The 21688-nt window shown below is 36.2% G+C and overlaps 1 protein-coding gene and 1 pseudogene across 1 annotated transcript; both read right to left on the bottom strand.

Moving 5' to 3' along the window:
* Positions 1-1599: 1599 nt before the first annotated feature.
* Positions 1600-3075, bottom strand: LOC148296461 (uncharacterized). The gene is made up of 3 exons (XM_088248535.1): positions 2977-3075; positions 2430-2514; positions 1600-2045 (listed from the first exon to the last, which is right to left on the bottom strand). The coding sequence occupies exons 1-3, from the start codon at positions 3064-3066 to the stop codon at positions 1600-1602; spliced, it is 621 nt and encodes a 206-aa protein (XP_088104661.1). The 5' UTR covers positions 3067-3075.
* Positions 3076-3150: 75 nt separating this feature from the next.
* Positions 3151-21688, bottom strand: part of LOC110745745 (uncharacterized) — a 36051-nt pseudogene continuing 17513 nt past the window's right edge.

Below are 21688 nucleotides of genomic sequence, written 5' to 3'. Positions count from 1 at the left end.
CTTCCTATAAATACAAGGCTCAAAATACGTTCAAAGGGTTCAAACACCAAACCAAAGCCTCCCACGGAGCAACTTATATTTTCGTGTAATGCACTTTCAATATCTTTACTTGCTTTTCTAGGAGTAGTGTTAGACTGTAAGGAAAATCCATTCATCAATATATCATACGACCCTTGATTTTCAAGGCGCCGGAGCACCATCTTTGTTACTATCTCATTCACCCCATATATCATACGACCGTCGCTCACTGAGCAGCGTGCCGGAGCACCGCCCGAAACCCACCACCAACACCACCACCAAACGGCCTTGTAGCTCAGGCCGTGAACCTGACAGCCGAGATTAGTTCCTCTCTCGGCTACAATCGTTTGATTAGAAGACGAGTTCAAACAGGCGCACCACTTAACCATTTTCATTCACATCAACATCTCGATGCACGGTAGACCGTGCTGGCACGCCCGCGCACAACCGCACTGCATCCAAAAGCTGGAAGCCACGTGTTAACGCACATCCTCTCGGCCTGGAACTCCAGGGCATGAGATTTGCGCGACTGACATCTTCTTGGTCTACAAACGACACCATGAATTAAATCCACTAGATACCCTTTTCAGTCCCTCTTCTCCAACAACCCAGATGGACATCCCAGAATTGGCATGGTTTAAGGTGCTGCTCGTGGTTGCAAAGCACTCCTCTGAAGATTTGTACAGCATGGCGGGAACATGCAAGTTATTTCAACAAATGCTGAATGATCACTAAAAAAAAAAAACCCCATTCTGCAACAACTGGATGTTGTTGCCAAACATCAAAATTTGTTGCCTGAACATATAGGCAACGAAAAATTGTCGTTGCGACGATCGTTGCATTATATCCTTGTCCTAATGGAATACGCAACGAAGTACATGAGTTGTTGCTCGAGCACTAATGCAACGATAAATTTACGCGTTGGCGTCTGTCTTAGAGAACGACCATGATGTCGTTTCCTATTCTCGTCTCCAACAACTTTCATGTCGTTGCATATCACGGAAAGAAACCACACCTAACTTGTTGCTTATTATTATAGGGAACGACATTTTTAGTCTCCTATAATATTCATGAAATACAATTTCTAGAAATAATAGGAAGGAGTTGGCGTTGCCTATTGCAAGTTGAAGTTGTTGCCTATTCCATATATTTTAAATTTTTTTAAAATTTTTTAATCAATTAATTTTTTTGCTGGTTATATAACATATGAATTGATATATACAGAATGAAGCACTTTACACCAAGGTCAATGTTTATATTCATAAAGTCTTGAACCCTGTTCCATCACTTCAAAATATACAAAATATGCAATGTTTGGATGCCTAATAATGTTCAAAGCTTTTTACAACAAGTAATAAAAAAAGTTGAACACTATCTATTGCTGCCTAATACCTAAGGGTGTTTACCAAAATAAGACACTAATCCCAAGTGTTTGAACACTATTGAAGGCTGCATACTCCCTAATGATATTTACCAAAATAAGACACTGATCCTAAGTGTTCAACAAAGTACATTTTTTATCAAGTAATTACAGGTTCAGCAAAATATCTTAGAATTGTTCATACGGATGACTTTGCAGCATCATGCGCTATATTCATCACTGTTTGTGGGTGATAAATGGTCATATGCATCATCTCTTGATGGGCGGCGAATTTGGTGTTGCTGCTGCGATGATTCACCACTGCTTTGCCCATGAGATCCCTTGATAGCCTCCAATTTAACCCTCAATTTTTCATTCTCTTTTTGAAGAGCAGAAACACTACCCACAATTTGGCTGAACTGAGTTTGCATCTCAGTCCATTGATCCATAGAAGGCCCAGAACAAAAAGCACGACTAGATGTGGATTTATGCATCCGAGGAAATGAACCAAGACCACGAATGGTCCTACTCTTCCTGCTAAGGTCCTCCGCCATGATCTGGAACTCCGATTCCAATGGCACCTCAATGGAATCAGATGGAGTGCCCTCAGGAGCCTCATTAACTAGCCTTGCCTTAAGGTCATCTCGTTTTTGCTTCATTTTTTCATGTAAAGTAAAACCATAAAGTAACCAAGTTACTTCCACATTATATCTGATACATATTAGCTAGGATTCAATATGAATTATAATGACTTGAAATTGTATTCACATTTTCCATGCATAACATTTGCAATACGTAATTGGATTATGCAAGTCATACATGGAAGACAAATAGAAAAGACAAGAGAAAGGGCACCCAATCTACTCTAGACACCCTATCCAACTAAAATACCAACCAGAAGAACCATATAAATGAACGGTTCTTTTTATTTTCTGTTATCTTTTTTTTATCTTTTTTTTTCCTGTTATTTTTTTATCTTTTTTTTTAATGTTTCACCAAATAACATAACAGAGCAATCATTACATCAGATTTACTCATTGTTGACTTACATGTTTCTCCTGGGCGGCCTCACTGATCCAATGTTGATTGTCACATCCCGGGATCGGCTCTGCCGTAGCACGATATTGTCCGCTTTGGGCCCCCTCTCTGCCCTCACGGTTTTGTTTCTAGGAGCTCAAGAGCAACTTCCCAGTGGGTCACCCATCCTGGGATTGCTCTAGCCCCCAACTCGCTTAACTTCGGAGTTCCTAAGACTCCGAAGCCAGTGAGCTCCCAAAAGGCCTCGTGCTAGATGGATGTGGGCATGTACATATAAGGCACATCAACCCCCTCTCCGTTGGTCGATGTGGGATCTTACATGATTCCTGTCTAGGTGTAGATCCCCCCAGTTGTCAATGAAAGATGAGAGCTTTCCATTCTTTGTAAATTGAAAGAACAAATGCGTAGTCATCAAAACAACAAATCAATTTTTAAACATCAAATATTCTACTTCTCTTTCAATTTTCGTGTTCTATTCATTCCTTATAACTTCCATCATATAAATTCATTGTATTAAACAGAATTTAAATTAACAGTTTAAGTTTCAGTCAAATACATACTTTTGCTTTTGCTTGCACATGTTGTACAAATGGTTGTGCACCTCCTCTATGGCTATATTTTTGTTGTTTGCGATTGTTTGCATTAGCCATACAAATTTCCTACATTTAAAAATTATATTGCATTGCCAAATTAAACATGAATGGCAATAATAATTCATTATATAATATAACCAATCAATGAAACGCAAAAAATACAGATGTGTACCTGATAATCTGGATCCTTAAACAAATCGCAAAGCCAATTCCAATGAGAGAGGGGTCGACCATTCCATAAATCAGGCTTGGGAACTTAGCTCGACCCTCTTCGGGTGTCTTACACTTTTTATAGTGGTCATGCAACCTGTGCTTGAAGCGAGTGTAGGCAGTGCTCATCTTATCATCTATATAATCAATTAACATATCATCTTTTTCTAAATCCAAATCAAACTTAACCTGTATTAAAAATTAATAAATTTATATAAGTACTTCAAATTATCATAATAAAAACTGAGATTCATTTAAATTATAATGTTACCAGCAAAGCCTCCCGCAGCTTTTTCTTGTCTCTCTCTGGAACTTTTTTCCATCCATCATGACATACTGGTGCATGACTCCTCACAATACAACCCACCTCAGTAGTGAACTTTCCTAACATTATGCGATTAATTGGGACCTGCAATATTGAGTTAAAGGGCAATGTAACCCTCTTCCCCCCATTGGCCTCAACATATTCATGTAGACCTTTTCCACATGATTTTCCTTGTGTCCGTTTCTTGTTAGAATCCTCGTTTAATGTCTCTACATATAAAATCAAAATGTAAATTATAAATATGATAATAAGAAAAATTAGGCAGCCGTTAACTATTATTAATTCATTGTTTAGGGATACCATCATGTGTAGTTAAAAAAATTAGCAGCACTACTGTTAATAATGTGAAAATTATAAAATATACCTGAACTTAGAGTTTGTGGTCCTGTTTGAGGTGCAAAGTGATCATCCATAACATCCTCAGCTCCTAATTGAGGTGGTGAAGGCTGCTGAGGAGGTGGTACTGCCTCTTGAGTAACATTTGGAAGAGGTTGTAAATGGGGCGCTTTCTTGTCTTTTTACCTCTTTGTTGTTGCCCTGCCATCTACATTAAAAAAACAAATAAAGAACTCTGGAATATTAAAATAAGACATCATAAAACATTATAAGCAAGTTACTAGTAAATATACATGTAAAGCATCTGTAATATCCTCAGCTGCTAATTGAGATGGTGAAACTGGATGTGGAGATGGTACTGCCTCTTGAGTAACATCTAGAGGAGGTTGTAATATGGGGCGCTTCCTCGTTCTTTTCCCTCTTTGTCGTTGGTCTGCCATCTACATTACAAAACTAATAAACAACTCTAGATAATTTAAGTAATACATCATAAAACATTATAAGTAGGTTACTAGCAGATTTCCACGTCATACCAAATCATTAGTCTAAATCACTATATCTGTCACTATGTACACTATCTTCCTCTTCCCCAGACGGTATTTCATCCTCTTCTATATCATCGTCAATAAAATCAATTGTACTTGGTATGATTCTTTCCAAACTAATATTATCCATAACAATAGTTTCAGGTTCTTCATCATGTCTACATAATGATGAACCAGAACCATCATCAACACAATCCTCAACATCTGCATCATCATCATTATCGTTACCAAGCTCGATTTCTTCATCATTATCATTATTATCTTCATCACCATCATTAATATCGACATATGCTTTTTCTGGAACATCCCACAAGTGCCTATGCTCAAACCTATGAACAACTTTCCATCCAAGACCTAATTTTGGGTCATCCACATAAAACACTTGATGTGCTTGAGTTGGCAGCACATAAGGATCATCCTTGTACCACTTAGTATTTACATTTACTGATGTGAGATGAAAATCATAGATAATTCCTTTCCTCTTGGTATTTGTATTGTACCAATGACATTTGAAAAGAATGACCTTATATCGTATGAATTGGATCTCAACAACACTAATCAAATTACCGTAAAAATTAGTCTTCTCCATCATGCGACCTTATTGTTCTGACCCCACTATTTTGCGTTGTCCTGTATTGTTCCATATGTTTGATTGACCAACGAACCCCATTTGCCATACAACCAGTATATTGGACACACCGCGAATCCGGACCTTGAGCCAATGAATAGAACTCTTCATCCACCAATTCAGATCCTTGACTATACAAATCAGGCACCGGAGCTCTAAACCAATTAGGAAATAATTTCCTATGTCTCTCTGCTAAGTTGTCAAGAGTCTCTCTTTCCAAAATTTGGTAATGCTCACTACAAGAAAAAAATATTGGCAAATAGAGTTAATGCAATTAAAGGAAAGAAAACATAACCAAAAAAATTGTATATTGTAAACATTACTTTCTAAAACTTTCAATCTCATCACAATTATCCAAGATGTACCAATAAGATGCCTCCTTTTCTTGTGAGGACATTTCAACCATTATGTGAGCACCAAATGTACGCACTTTCTGAGCAAACACAGATAATTTTGCATCAGGTTCACCCCCATCGTCATTTCGTTCTGCTCGAGAGAAGGTAGTTTCAACATTACCTAGATACATGGAACAAAAAGTTAGAGACTCGTATGCAATGTATGCCTCCACAATGGAGCCTTCTGGTCTCGCTTTGTTTCGAACATATTTTTTCACTACTACAAAAAAGGCAAAAGACGACGGGAATTCACCGTCGTGAATTTGGTTTTCAAACCGTCGTAAAATCGATCGACGTCTTTTGCAAAGTAAAACCACGACGCGAAATCACCGTCGTTGTTATAACAAACAACGTCATTAACAACCAAACAACCGACGTCTGTATACTGAAAAATGAACCAAAAAATTGTCTTGGAGAAGAATAGACGACCTATTTTATACAACCTCCGTCGTGTAAAAGAATACAATACGTCTTTAAATAAATAAAATATGACGTTATTAAATCATACGACGTCCAATGTATTTATATAACCGTCGTGCAATAGTAATGCCACTTCGTTTTTTACATTAATATTGACGTGGAAATAGCGGTTAGGGTAAATCACCGTCGTTGTTATAACAAATAACGTCATTTACAAAAAAAAACCGACGTCTGTACACTGAAAAATGAACCAAAAAATTGTCATGGAGAAGAATAGACGACTTATTTTATACAACATTCGTCGTGTAAAAGAAAACACTACGTCTTTAAATAAATAAAATATGACGTTATTAAATCATACGACGTCGAATATATTTATATAACCGTCGTGAAATAGTATTGTTACTTCACTTTTTCCATTAATATTGACGTGGAAATAGCGGTTAAGGTAAATCACCGTCGTTGTTATAATAAACAACGTCATTTACAAAAACAACCGACGTCTGTATACTGAAAAATGAACCAAAAAATTTTCATTTAGAAGAATAGACGACCTATTTTATACAAACGCAGTCGTGTGTATGTATATACTACGTCTTTAAATAAATAAAATACGACGTTATTAATATTTACTACGTCTTATATATTTACATAACCGACGTGGAAAATATGTTAGGCTCATGACTTACGACATATTTATTTCTATAAACGACGTAGTATGTGATATACAACGTCGTGATCATGTAAAAGACAGCCGTGTTTCCCTATTTATACGTCGTCTTTAGTAAAATAATAGTCGTCTAATCCATCCAAGACGTCGTCTTTTGTAACGTTCAGGTTCGATATCTGTCCTTTTAGACGTCGGTATTATTGTACTGAAGTCGTGTTATTTGTAATTACATGTCGGCTCTTTATCCTTCTCCGACGTGATATCGTTAATAACTGTTTCACAATAACGTCGTCTTTTTTCACTTTTAGTTCGCTTTTAGACGTCGGTAAATTCAATGCCATCGTTGAATGCTCCAAAACGTCATTTTTTATTGACAATTTTATGGCAACAGACGTCTGTTTTTCACAGTTTTATAAGGACCGTCGTTTTATAATACTGAACCAGTATTTTATGTACTGATTGTTTTGTGTCCAAAACCTGCATAATGAAAGTGAAGAAAACACATTACAATTTATTGCAAAATTAATGTCATACAGTAGTGTTGTTTAGGGCATAAATAATTTCATAAATTACAAGAGCATCATTCAATCCATATATCTTCACACCCATCTCGAATATTTTGACTCCCAAACTCACCCACTAGTTCATCAAATGTGTCAACATTTGGCATCCCTCTAGTAAATGGCTCACACTCAATTCTCACATCACCTAAGACATCATCACCAATAACATCATCATTATATTCTCTATTAGGCGCTAATAACACTACCGACCAACCATGATGCATCGGGTCGTCAATAAAAAATACTTGTTTGACTTGAGAAGCCAAAACAAATTAGTCATTCCTATGTCCAATTTTACTCAAATCTACAAGGGTAAATCCAAGTTCGTCGACTACAAGGCCGGAAGTACTATCTATCCAATCGCACCTAAAGACTGGGATTGTAAACTTTTGGTAGTCAAGGTCCCAAATTTCTTGAATGACACCATAAAAACCCATATTTGAGAGAATTGGGTTTTTATCCTTGGCACTAGCAACTTGCATGGTATGTGCAAGTAAATAAACTCCACTATTTTGAACTGTCCGCACATCATCTTGTGCCTTGATGTTAAATTTAACACCTTTAATAAGATAGCTCCTATATAATGGCACTGCCATGTTTGGACCAGCTGCTAGCCACCTTAAATTTTCGGATACCCCATGATTGCCTCCCTCATCAAGTTCACTTTGAACCTGCAAATTAATCATATCTTAATTCAATCTAACATAGAAAGAAGAAAATTAAAAGTCCAATATGTTATTGAATAACATATACCTTGAAGTGTAGCCATTGAATGAAAGTGCTATTGTGCTTATCTTGCAGCCACTTTGTTCTCTTTCTAAATTTTGGATAAGCGGCCTTGATGTGGATCATATGTTCCCTACATGACACGAAAAATTCAAGCATTACGGTCCCAAACATATAAGATAAACATAAGGAATAATTTAAAATGGAAACTTAAGGAATAAAACTCATACTCGATATAAGGTAGAACTTCCTCCGTATTCTCCAAGACATATAGATGTGCTTGGTTCAACAGGTCCCGATCAACTAAGCTCACTGTGCAACCTGATAATGGCTTTGAAACTCCTATCTTCTGACTTGATGGCACTCCAATTGTACTAATATCAGATAAATGTTCAGTGCAATATTCTACAGCTTCTTCAGCTATATAACGCTCCGCAATGCAACCTTCGGGATGAGTACGGTTCTGAACATACCCCTTTAGAACTTTCATATATCTTTCGAACGGATACATCCATCTAAAATAAACTGGCCCACATAGACGAACTTCTCTAACAAGATGTACTACTAGATGAACCATGATATCGAAGAATGAAGGTGGAAAGTATTTTTCAAGCAAACACAAAGTAACTACTACATCTTCTTCCAACTTATCTAGCTTGGAAACATCAACCATCTTTGCACATATAGCATTGAAGAAGAAGCACAAACGAGTTATTGCATACCTTGCAGGCTTCTCCAAAACAGAACGAATTGCCACAGGGAGCAATTGTTGCATTAAGGTATGACAATCATGTGATTTACGGCCAAGAAGTCTTGAATCTTGTAAAGATACAAGATTTTTTATATTTGAAGAATAACCTTCAGGGACCTTCATACCATAGAAAGAATTGCAAACCGCTCTCTTCTCTGCTCTTGACAAATTCCAAGGCCCTGGAGGCAAACGAGTACTTCTTTCTCCATACTCGGGTTGCAAATCAGTTTTGACCCCCATGTTCAATAAATCTAACCGAGCAGCAATCCCATCTTTATTTTTTCCAGGGATCTCCAGCAATGTACCAATGATACTATCACAAACATTCTTCTCAATGTTCATAACATCGAGGACATGCCTCACTGGAAGGTATTTCCAATACTCAAGATCAAAGAATTTTGACTTCTTCTTCCAACAAACTCTGTCACCATCATTTTCACCTCCACCTCCCCCTTTTTTCGATCCCCATATGTAATTAATATCTTCAACCATATGCAGCACTTCTTCTCCCCTTAATGGCTCCAAAGGCGTGCCATATTCAGGTTTCCCATTAAAAGCTGCACGTTGCCTTCTATATGGATGATTAATTGGTAACCATTTTCTATGCCCAATGTAACAAATTTTGTGGCCATTTTTCAACCTATGACTAGGTGTATCATCGCTGCATATTGGACAAGCTTTATATCCTTTAACAACACAACCAGATAAGTTTCCATAGGCGGGAAAATCATTAATGGTCCACAGTAATGCAGCTCTGAGTGTAAAATATTCTCCTATGTATGCATCATACACTCCTCTAATCCCATCCCACAAAGATTTTAAATCATCAATCAAAGGCTCCAAGTAGACGTCTATATCATTTCCGGGTTGTTTAGGACCGGAAATCAATAAAGTCAACATCATGAACTTTCGTTTCATGCACAGCCATGGTGGGAGATTATATGTAACTAAGATAACTGGCCAGCAACTATATCTGCTACTTAGAGAACTGTGGGGATTGAATCCATCAGATGAAAGAGCCAATCTCAAGTTTCTCGGCTCATTACCAAACTCGGGCCATTTATCATCAACAAGTTTCCAAGACGGGGAATCCGCCGGATGAGACATCTGACCGTCAATTGATTTTCTAGCAGCATGCCAAGTCAAATTCTTAGCTGTCTCATGTGATTGAAACATCCTTTTAAACCTTGGAATTGGAGGAAAATACCACAACACCTTCGCTGCCACACCCTCTTTCAAGAATCCATCTTTGGTTTCCTTCCACCTTGAGATACCACAAGTAGGACAATTAGTTGAATCTTCATACTCCTTCCTATACAAGATGCAATCATTGGGGCATGCGTGGATTTTCTCATAACTCAGCCCCAATGCACACAAAGTCTTTTTTGCCTCATACAAAGAGGCCGGTATTGTATTTCCTTCTGGAAGCAACTCACCCTGAAGTATCAATAATTCTGTAAAACATACATCACTCATCCCATGTTTTGCCTTCAAATTATACAACTTCACTAATGCCGATAACTTGGTGTACTTTCTACAACCAGGGTACAATGGTTGATCTCCATCCCCAATCACATTAGCAAACTCATAAGGATCGGATCCAAAATCACCAAAATCATTATCATCCATCTCTATTTCTTCAGACACAAAACTGTACCTACTATGGTCATCATCTTCTTCAACATTTCTACTAGCATTACTAGTTGCAATTGGTTCCCAAGGTTCTCCATGAAATGTCCAATTCTTATAGCTTTGGTCAACTCCATTAAAGTATAAGTGATCCCTTATAATTCCAACCCCAAACAATTTCAAATTCGCACATTTAACACATGGACAACGGATATGCGTTGTAGTTAGAAGATTTTCTACAGAAAATTGCAAAAATGCTTCCACCCCTAACTCATATGCCTTCGATCTTCTATCCGAGTGCATCCATGACTTATCCATCTCCGACACTATATCCTATTATCTATAATAAGGTGAAAAGACAAGCAATGACTATCACTTATAGCAGATTATATAAGGTTTTAATAGCAAATAATAGAGTAAACAGACGACGGTTTTTAAACAACAACAGACGTATTACACATATATAGACGACGGGTTTGAAAAGAAACGTCGTCTAATGCTAGCAAGAAACGACGCCAGCGAACTTGAACCACGACGGTAGTTAAAAACTGCGTCGTGGTATATATTTACAAACGACGGTTTGTTAAAAAAACCGTCGTCGTATACATAAAAAGATATCGAAATCCCAGTTTATTTTCAAGAACCCAAAATATATTCAGAACACAACATATATAAGGTGAAAAGACAAGCAATGACTATCACTATAGCAGATTATATAAGGTTTTAATAGCAAATAATATAGTAAACAGACGACGGTTTTTTAACAACAACAGACGTTTTACACATATATAGACGATGGGTTTTAAAAAAACGTCGTCTAATGCTAGCAAGAAACAGACGCCAGCGAACTTGAACCACGACGGTAGTTAAAACAAGCGTCGTGGTATATTTTTATAGACGACGGTTTGTTAAAACAAGCGTCGTCGTATGCATAAAAAAGATTTCGAAATCCCAGTTTATTTTCAAGAACCCAGAATATATTCAGAACACAACATATACATTAATACTAAGCACGAAACCAACATATACTAAGCATGAAAACATTAAATCCATTCCCGATTCATAATAACAGAGAGTATTAAAAGATCCGACAACATTAAACCCTAAACCCGATTCATGAAAACAATAAACATTAAATCCATTAACCCATACCGTCGACAACATTAAAACATCACAAAACCCTTTACCACAGAACTGAATATCATTCAATGAATTTACAAGCATGAGATTAGGGTTTGCACTTACAGGTAGGCAGAGCTCACAGCTTATGGCCAACTTGGATTCGACGGAGTTGTAAACTTGGCCAACTTGGATTCGACGGAGAGACCAACTTTGAATTAGAGTTGAAGTGAGAGAGCGGAGCGAAATGTTTTAGGACACAGAAATTTTGGCAACTTGTATAAGAGTTAGAGCGAAATCTGAAATTTTAGGTCGAGGTGAAATTTTTAGAAAGCGCGCTTTTTAAAAAACATCGACGGAAACAAAAACACAATCGTCGTTAAAAGTTCAACCTAAACATGACGCTTATTTTAAAAATGACGTCGTTGTAAATATCCTTACGACGCAAAACCAAACTACCGTCGTTAAACCCTAATAGACAAATATAACCTAAACCCTAAACCCTAATAAATAAAACCACAATTATATATATATTTTAAAAAAAAATAATTTCTCCAAAGGGATTAGGGTTTTATGTCCTAAAATATCTCGTCCATAAAACCCTAAACCCTAATCCCTTTTCTAAATTTATATAAACCCTAAACCATGAAAGTATAAGTGATGTTGTGACTCATGAAAACATTTCTCTTTTTGGTTTTAATTTTAAATTTGTATAACTCAAACTTAATTTTTTAAAGCTTAAGGGGGAAGAAAATATCTCAATGACTTCATAGGAGTTGACGTTGCATTTTTTGGATTTATTTTCAATTTATTATAAATATTTCGAATTAAATAGAATAAAATATTATTAATAAAACCCACAAACCACGTCGGCGTTAATAAATTAACGACGTTTTAAATTATAATAAACGACGTAATTTTTAAACAAACGTCGTTTAAAGTTAAAACAATGGCCATTTTTACACAGAAAACGATGTACAAACCATTTTCCACGACCTAAACGTGTATATGTAATTAATACACGTCGGTATATTACAAAAAACGACGTGTTAAATAATATACCATGATGCGAGAGATTAATTTATCGACTTATTATTTTGGAGCATACTACGACGGTACCTACAACACTACTGTCGTGTTTATTTACCACGTCCTAAGTTCAAATTACCGTCGTATTTTTTCAATTTATACGTCTGCCTTCTCTGTAAACCGCCGTCTTATTTTTATAGCTTTTTAAAATTAATTAATTTTTCTTTTATTTTGGTAATATCTTTCTTAACACAAAACAAAATTTAATTCTCAATCCTCAACAATATTTTCATCTTAAAAGGCAAATCTCTTCGTGTTAAATATTGATCAATATTTACACAATATATGTACACAAATTTGGCAAATACATCGTGGTTTCTTTTCTGCCTTCACCCTCAGCTTGTTCAACTGTTTCTTCCTCTCATATGCAAGCTGGGCCCTCTCCTTCCTCTTGTTCTCAAGCTCCTGCACAGCCACAGATGAATATCTAATAATTTCAGAAAATCAAAATCAACAAAGTGTGAAAAGCTCACTCCTCGATTCCTGGTTACATTGTAGTCCCCTTTTCCACAGTGATCAACTTCAATCCTCCTGTGTAGCAGGGGGGAACTAGCCTTAGATCCTGTTGTGGGTTGTGCGTCTGCAAACCCATGCAGGTTCTAAAGCTGGTTCCACCCTTGCTACACAGGAGGATGTAGCAAACCCATGCTTGGTCTTGTGAGGAATCATTCTGCAAACCCATTTGCTTTCAGAAAGACAATTTCTTGTGAGGAATCATTCTGCAACCCCAATTGAAAACTGAGAGTTAAAAAACGCGTGAAAAAATCGTATTTAAACAAATTATATAAGTACAACGTCGGTTATAATATACATAGCGACGTCATATTTTAATAATCAACGTCCGTTTAGATAAACAAGAGCCGTCATAACTACATCGGAAATCCAAAAGTCACTTGGCGAGTATTAAAAAGAGAACGACGTCGTTTTCAGAACCCCAAAGTAACCACGTCGGTTTATTAAAATACAGTCGTTCGGCAGTTATGATAACTACGTCAGTTATGAATTATTTACCGTCGTTATAAATTTATAATACGACGGTTTGTAAACCCTTTTACGTCGCTTGGTAAAAACTATGACGTTGTTATGTGTGTACAACGTCATTTTAAAGAAACCAAGGTTTAGAAATGCGCTCTTCGTAAATCATCGACGGAAAACAATAAAACCGTCGTTAAATATGACATCTATACCCTAAACCCTAAACCCTAAACCCTAAACCATAAAATATAAATCATAAATTATATATATATTTTTAAATAATTATAGAAAAGGATTTATGGTTTTAGGGCCTAATATATATTAACCATAAACCCTAAACCCCAAAAATAAACCTTCATCCCCCTAAACCCTAAACCCTAAACCCTAAACCATTAAAGTATAAGTGATGTTGTGACTCATGAAAATATTTTTCTTTTTGGTGGTAATTTTAAATTTGTATAACTCAAACTTAATTTTTTAAAGCTTAAGGGGGAAGAAAATATCTCAATGACTTCATAGGAGTTGACGTTGCATTTTTTGGATTTATTTTCAATTTATTATGAATATTTGAATGAAATGGAATAAAATATTATGAATAAAACCCACAAACCACGTCGGCGTTAATAAATTAACGACGTTTTAAATTATTATAAACGACTTAATTTTAAAACAAAACGTCGTTTAAATTCTAAACCATGACCATTTTTGCACATAAAACGACGTACAAAACTTTTTCCACGACCACAACTCTTAACTTCTCGCCGTCTAATATCAAAAAAACAACGTCGTCTATAGAACCAAGAGCGTCGTTTGAAAAACCTCTTACGTCGCTTTTTTAAAAACTGTGACGTTGTTATGTGTATACAATGTCTTTTTGAACAAACTACGGTTTTTCACAACATGAAAACCTCAACAAATTTACAGGGACGTTGATTTCAACAAAAACTTGCGAATTCTAACCAATTTTGTACAAAAACTTGTCTAATTCTAACAAAATTTGTACATTTTATAAAAATGTTTAAGTATGCTAAAATTCCTCTACTCCATATGAACACACACAAACTCTGCCCATTCTTTCCTAACTTCTTCAATGGCAGCTTGGGGGTATGGCGCTTGATCCTTTCCTTTGGCAAACTGCAGTCCATAAACAAAGATTAATCTCACAGACGACGCTATTATTCATTCACCGACGTAGTATATATATTCAACGACGGTATTTTTAATTTACCGTCGTTGATAATATAAAAACCCACATAAAAATAAATCTGAAAATTTTCTTCTTACCATCTTCTCAAATTCCAGGGAAGTATTCTTTATGATGTCTCTCATAAAGCGCATGACATAATACCCGCATTCTACACTGCTTGGTTGCTTTGGAGTGCCGGGCAGAGTTTTCCAGAGAGGTGTTTTACGGCCTACTCTGCGTATGTGTGTATTATACATTTTTAGAGCAGAGTTCACAATATTTTTCCCGTCCTCATCCACAAACCGATTTCCAGGCAGTGGATCCAGAAAATATACGGTTTCCTTCTTTGCTCTTACAATGATCAAGACCCAATGACGGCTGCACAAAATAAATATAAAGGTTAAATAGTGTTATATGCAGAGCATCATACAAACAAAATCCTGTTTTTTGTTTTGGAGACTAACCCTGGATTGTAAGGCATCAGGAAAATCTGTTCACCACCTGTTTTTTGAAGACGATTGGCTACGAGACGTGATCTTTCAGTTAATGAACCAGCATCAGCACTAACTAGAGCAGGGTCTATAAAGCCAACCATATTCACCATATTTGCAGCTTTCAGATGATCAAACAGGCACCTAAATATATGAATTGAAACCATGAGTGTTTTTTTTTAAAACAAAAGGAGAGTGTCAAATGAATATTTGATAAGGACAAACCTCATATATATTGCAACGACAGTAGCCCCAATTTCTTCCATGCCAGCAAATTGGGTAATATCTTCATGCAAGACGAAGGTGTTACGATCTATGCCAAACACCTCCTTCTCAATCATAAAGCTCATAGCCTTCTCCTGAGGCTTTAGTGTCGATTCAACATAACTACAAAGGGATTGTAAAGAAGATGGCAACTCCAGCTTTGTATAATCTGGTACTTCAGTACTCTGTTTGAACAAATAAAGCAACATAAGTGACGTGGTAAATAAATAACAACGACGGTTTAAATAACAAAACGTTGTCTTAAAATGAGTTACACGACGGTAACAAAATACCGTCGTAATGAATACTTTATTATGTCGTTTAAATAAAACCGACGTCTAATTCAAATGCAAAATTCATAATTAATGAATTTACCTTTTCAATTTTCTTTTCTCCAACACTGGATTGCTGTTTTAATAAATAAAGAGATATATATATAAGAAAGATTGTACAATAATTTAAACATTCAATTAAAACAAACGACGGTTGAAAGAAAATATAGACGTCTGAAAATTGAAAAAGAAATGAAAAAGGCAAAGTTAAGAGAATTTACCTTTTCATCTTTCTTTTCTTCAATCTTTTCACAATCCCCAGATTTCTGTTATAAGAAATAAACTCAATATATATAAGACATAGTACAAAAAGGGCAAAAAAAAAAAAAAAAAAAAAAAAATTAAACCGTCGTGGTAATAATAACAAACGACGCTATTTAAGAATTACAGACGTGTATATTTAATCACACGACGGTAAATAATAAACGTCGTGGTATTTCATATACTACGACGGTATCTAAGCTTGTACAACAATTTAAACATTCAATTAAATAATTGCAGACGTGTAACATTCATTAAACGTCGTGGTAATTCCTTTATTGAAAAAAAAAATTGAAAAAAGCAAAGTTATGAGAATTTACCTGTTCAACTATCTCAAGTATCTTTCCTTCTACTCTCTTTTCAACTTCCCCTGATTTCTGTTATAAGAAATAAAGAAATATATAAATGACATTGTAGAAAAATTAAAACAAATAAATAAACCGTCGTGGTAAACATTAACAGACGACGGTAAATATAAACAGAGAAACAGAAAATTCAAAGTTCAAAGACGTTACCATTTCCTCCTGCTGTTCCCCATTCTTGGCAGTATCCTCCTCAAATTGTAGGGCTCTAACATCAAGTGCCCCAGAACAGCTTGCTTTGTCAGACATTGGATTTTTGGGACTTTGCCCTTGGATTTGGGACAATGTATTCAGTTTCAGCAGGCTTGGATCAAAATTGGGGATGATTTTTGAAAGCTGACTCAGCAAATTTTCCCTCTCAGCTTCTACCAATTGCTTCGTCCTAGCCTCCATCTTTAAACTCTCTTCCCTTGATCTAGCCTCCATTTTCAAAGTCTCTTCTTGAAGGACAAGTCTTACACTTTCCTTCAATTGATCAGCAAACCTAACCTTCTGTTGTCTAGGTAAGTTGAAGTATTGCTTAGGGGAAACCCCAGCCCCTACACCTCTAACTCTTCCTGGATGCTCGGGACCCAAAGCCATTGTCAAAACATCATTGGATCCTGACAGAGAAATTGTGCCTTCAGAGACTTGCTTTTGCAAATCATCCTAACAAAAAGACATAATAAAAAGTCAGAATAAGGAAACAAACGACGGTTATTTATAAAAAATAGACGTAATATAATATTTCACACGACTCAATAACATAACAATCGACGTAATATAATATTTAAGACGACGCTAACTAAATACCGACGTTATTAATATATTAACACGACGTCAATAATAATCCACCGACGTCTTATGATATAATTACAAAAAACAGAGCATGGATTCCAGATTCAGACCTTTAACATCGCCTTTTAAAATATTTCGACGTAGTAAAACTTTTCACACGACGGAAAAATATAACAGCAGACGTAATAAAATTTTTAAAACGAAGTGAGTAGGCTTACAATTAATTTTGCTTTCTCTGCAGTCTTTGGATCCGGGATGTTATCATGTTTGTCTTCTCTTGCTTTTTTCCATAAGGTAGATCGATCAATATCTACCCCAGGCATGATTTCCTTCAAGTCCTCCTTAAAACCAACATATCCTTTTCGAGACAATCGATGATTGTACTCGAGTTTCTCCCTCCTCTGTGATTGTTCTTCATGCACAGCCTCAAATTCTTTAGATAACCTTGAAGCTACAAAGGCATCCCATTGAGCTTTCTCTATGAATTTGTATGTTTCAGGGGGCTGCCTTAATCTATCCTGCTCCTTGATGAATGGAAGGATATGAAACCTCGTTAGTGTGGACTTGAAATCTTTCCATTTCTTGGCGGCAGAAGATAGCACCATTTGCTTGCCCCCTTTACCAACCACAAAAGCCATGTCAACGGCTTCCCAAATCTGCTCTTTTATATCCTTGGATATTTGAACCCATTTCTTGTCCACAAGTGGGACTCTGGAGCGTGCCAACACACCAATGTAGGACTGCATCTCATTATGTGCACGGCCATAAGGTTTCCCTTCTTCATTGTACTCAACAACAGGCTTGATTTTCTGAATTTTTCTCTGCACAACACGGGGCATTGTGCTCATACCCCGACCTGACTTTGCCTCCTCAGAAATAGTTGCCGTGCTGGCTGGTTCTGTCTCAGAAGATGAAACAAACTTCATCTTCTTCGAGGCCTTGGTTTGAGGATTTACAACTCTAAGCTCCTTCTTCGAGGATTCATTTTTTTTCAAACCAGACTCCTTACTTTGGGATTGAGAAACCATGGTTACAGACAAATTAAACCTGCAAGTGAAAATATATCAGTGAAATTAAGAAAAACCATGACGATTATTTATAAACTACGACGTATTATAATATTTCAAACGACGTAAGAACAAAACAAACGACGTAATAATAAATTTACACGACGGTAATTAATCACCGACGTGATAAAATATTACAACGACGTCAATAATAAACAACCGACGTCTTATGATATAATAAAAACAGAGTATTAAATATTACAACGACGTTAATAATAAACATTCGCCGTGGTATTGAAAATAAAACGACGTAAATATTAATATACCGTTGTCTATACCACAAAAACAAATTAGGAACAACGTAAAATATTTTCAGCAGAAAAATAATTAAAAAGATTTTCGAAACAAAAACCATTGTTCAGAGAAATCAAACATGCGATGAAAGCTTGGAAACTTAAAATGATATCCTTAAAAATCAAAAACAAAAAAAGGATATCATTTTAAAAAACAACGACGAACACTTTCACACGACCCTAGGGTGACTGACGAACCGTCGTGGTCTATAAATCTAACCACGTAAATAATAAGCCACCGTCGTCTTATTTAGTTGAAGTAAAAGAACCAGAGTAGTGTTCAAACTTGGAAACTTTTCGTCTTTGTCTGCAAATTTTATCAAACTTGGAAATAAAAAATGTAAAAAGATTTAAAGAAACGAAAATGATATGCGCATGCAAAACAGGAACAAAAATCCTTCCAGAAATGCTTACCCTTTGCTTGCGATGAAAGCTTTCTTCTGGAGTTCGGTGTTTCAGTTCAGAGATGAAGACGAAGAGGAGATAAGCTTGAAAGTTTGAAACAGTTCTTGGAGAATGAAAAATGAGAAAAGCCTGAAAGTTTTTCTCGGGTTTGGAACCAATGCAAGTATGGGTCAGGAAGGCGAAAAGTTTAAAATAATAAAAAACCTTTTCATAACAACGACGCTATTAATAGTATGCGCCCTAGTATGATACATTATACGGCGCTATTGTTAACACTGCCCTATAATATTACTTTCAACGACGGTATGTTTTAATGAAACGACGTTTTGAAATCGAATTACACGACGCATGTTTCTTCAAAAAAGATGAATCGTCATTTTCCAATTTACCAAACGACCTTATATTCAATAATAACGACGTTAAAAATTAATACCACGTCGTTTTAATTACTCATACCGACGTGTAATTTTTTTAATTACACAATAAATTAATTTTCCAAAAAATTACAACGTCGTTTTTATATAGCGTCGTTGTTAAATAATTTATACGACCTTATTTTAAATTTAAAGGACGTGTATGTTATATATAAACGTCGATATTTTAAAACACCGACGTGGTATATAAGATTTGTTTATAAATAATGGGTTTTCTGTCTTTCTGTCGTCTTCATTTTTCAATTAGGGTTTCAACTTTTTCTCAATTCTCTGGAGGCACATCACCTCTCTGTCTCATCTCGCTTTCATTTTTCAGTTTGGATGTTGATGTGTGGGCGCGTTTGTGTATCTGAAAGACACAAACACGCACACATCATCTAAAAAATTGTCTTTCTGCACAGAAGGAGAACAAGGTCTGCATCAGCCCTCTTTCTCGCTCCTCCATGATGGGGTTCTCTGGGTTGATCTCCATGGTCTTCTTGCTCGACATGTACCCAGCCGCTCTGTTATCCCTCAAGGCCTGAGCCTTCATGATTCTTTCCATGTTGGCAGTCCAGCACGGTCAGACGGTCAGACACCACAACCTTCTCCACTCTGTCACCCAAAACATCCTTCACAACCTTGCAGAGTCCCTCAAACTTCTCCTTCAACTCTTCCTTCTTCTTTGCCTCGTCTTCACTCTCATCAAGCTTGAGACCTTCCTTGGCGGCTGAGACAAGCTTCTTGCCCTCAAACTCCTTGTGAGAGTAATTGGCACATCATCCACTTCTAAAACATTGCCTTTGTTCATTCTGGTTCGATTATGATGAGGAACAGAGTTCATTCTGGTAATGATAGACGAATAATTGCATAAAATTTGTACGTCGTTAATTTAACAAACCGTCGTGGTTAGTACAATTATGCGACAGTAGAGTTATGGATACCGTCGTAGTATATTATAATTAAAAAGTCGATAAATTTATATTTACAGTCGTGGTAACTTAATTTAAAGCGGCGATTTTTTTTGTAATTAACCGTCGTAGATTCCTTTGAATTTATGCGTCGCTGACTAAGAAAATTGGGTCGTGTTTATTAATTAATTAACACGGCGTCTTATTTTTATATCGTCGTCTTTACTTTCTACGACGGTGATTTCATAGATGCAGTCGTTGTTTTTAGGTTCAGTGAGAGTGTTTCACTCTTGAAAACTCACAACTATCTCTTGAAAACTCCCAAACCTATTTGGTTGATGTTGGATTGTGTTTGTTGTGTTAATTAGCTTATCGAAACAATTCCCATACACATTTACTTAAGCATTTTCGGCCAAACCCCATTGGGCTTCCAAAAATGGGCCTTATGACACTTAAGCCATAATTTAGGTGTCTTAAGTCCATGGGCTTGATACCCAACCATTTGGGCTTCTCATTAACTATTACCGAGGCCCAAATACATTTTTACACGTAGTAAATCATCCACATCAAATCAATCAAATTGATTTCCTCATTCTCATTTGTATTACTCAAAGTTAACCATTTAAGGTGTGCGATCCATTAGGTTCTAATTTAGCAAGGCAGTGGGAAAACATTAGAACTCTTTCTAACCAACTGGAATTAAAACCCCCTTTTAATTCTTCCTTTATTTGGATCGATCACAATCAATCCTAGGACTTCCACAAGCCAAGAGTGACATCTAGCAATATATCATGGCTACCCATGCTAATTAGAATAGATGAAGAACCTATTCAGTTGGAATTGCAATGCAATACGGTCCTTCTCTTATACAATGTTTCCAATCATATTATTAGGGTACGAATTGATAATGTCAAACCCCTAATATGATTAACCTCATATGATTCAATAGAACATAATTAAAACCACTTTCTAAATCATGTTCAAGTACTTCGGCCGAAGATTCATTGAATCATATCTTGAAACATTCTCCTTTCCTTATCAAAGGTAGAGATTCCTTATTGTACATTCACATGCCTCCATGATGAATTAAGAGATCCCAATAACACATAAGGAAAATCTTTTACGACTTGCCTTTGTGAGCTATCAAAGATCAATAACGCATCACAAGACAACCATGATGCCTCAGGTCTAAGGACTAATTTGCATTATTACAACTATGAGTTCTCGTTTGACATATAGATAAATACTCCATACGAGAACTGCGGTTGATCGCATTCAGTGTACTCATTCATTAATGAGCACCCACATACTTATATTAGTGTCAACTACACAAATGGTTTGAGACCAACCATCCTCATTATTGAGCATACATAGTATGTGCCAATCTTGACGGTTTATCAATGCCCATTTGATAACCCTATGATTAGGAACATTTTGGGATACTACAGTTAGAGATTAAAGGTCTCCCGAATCTAAACTTCTTTAGATTACTTTATCTCTTATTTAGTATACCCTGGACTTTTGTTTCTTTACACG

Source organism: Prunus avium, chromosome 2, assembly GCF_965620075.1.
Source record: "Prunus avium chromosome 2, drPruAviu1.hap1.1, whole genome shotgun sequence".
Taxonomy (NCBI): Eukaryota; Viridiplantae; Streptophyta; class Magnoliopsida; order Rosales; family Rosaceae; genus Prunus; species Prunus avium.
Note: the sequence above shows the minus strand (reverse complement) of the source record. Positions and strands in the feature narration are given on the sequence as shown.

Bases quoted from the DNA above. Each gene is read 5' to 3' on its own strand.
- LOC148296461 (XM_088248535.1), bottom strand. From the start codon at position 3,066: ATGGCTAATGCAAACAATCGCAAACAACAAAAATATAGCCATAGAGGA. The intron at 2,515-2,976 runs GTATGTATTTGA...AGAGAGGGGGCC, and splicing joins ATGTGCAAGCAAAAGCAAAA to CAAAGCGGACAATATCGTGC. The intron at 2,046-2,429 runs ATGTAAGTCAAC...GTTTTACTTTAC, and splicing joins TGAGGCCGCCCAGGAGAAAC to ATGAAAAAATGAAGCAAAAA.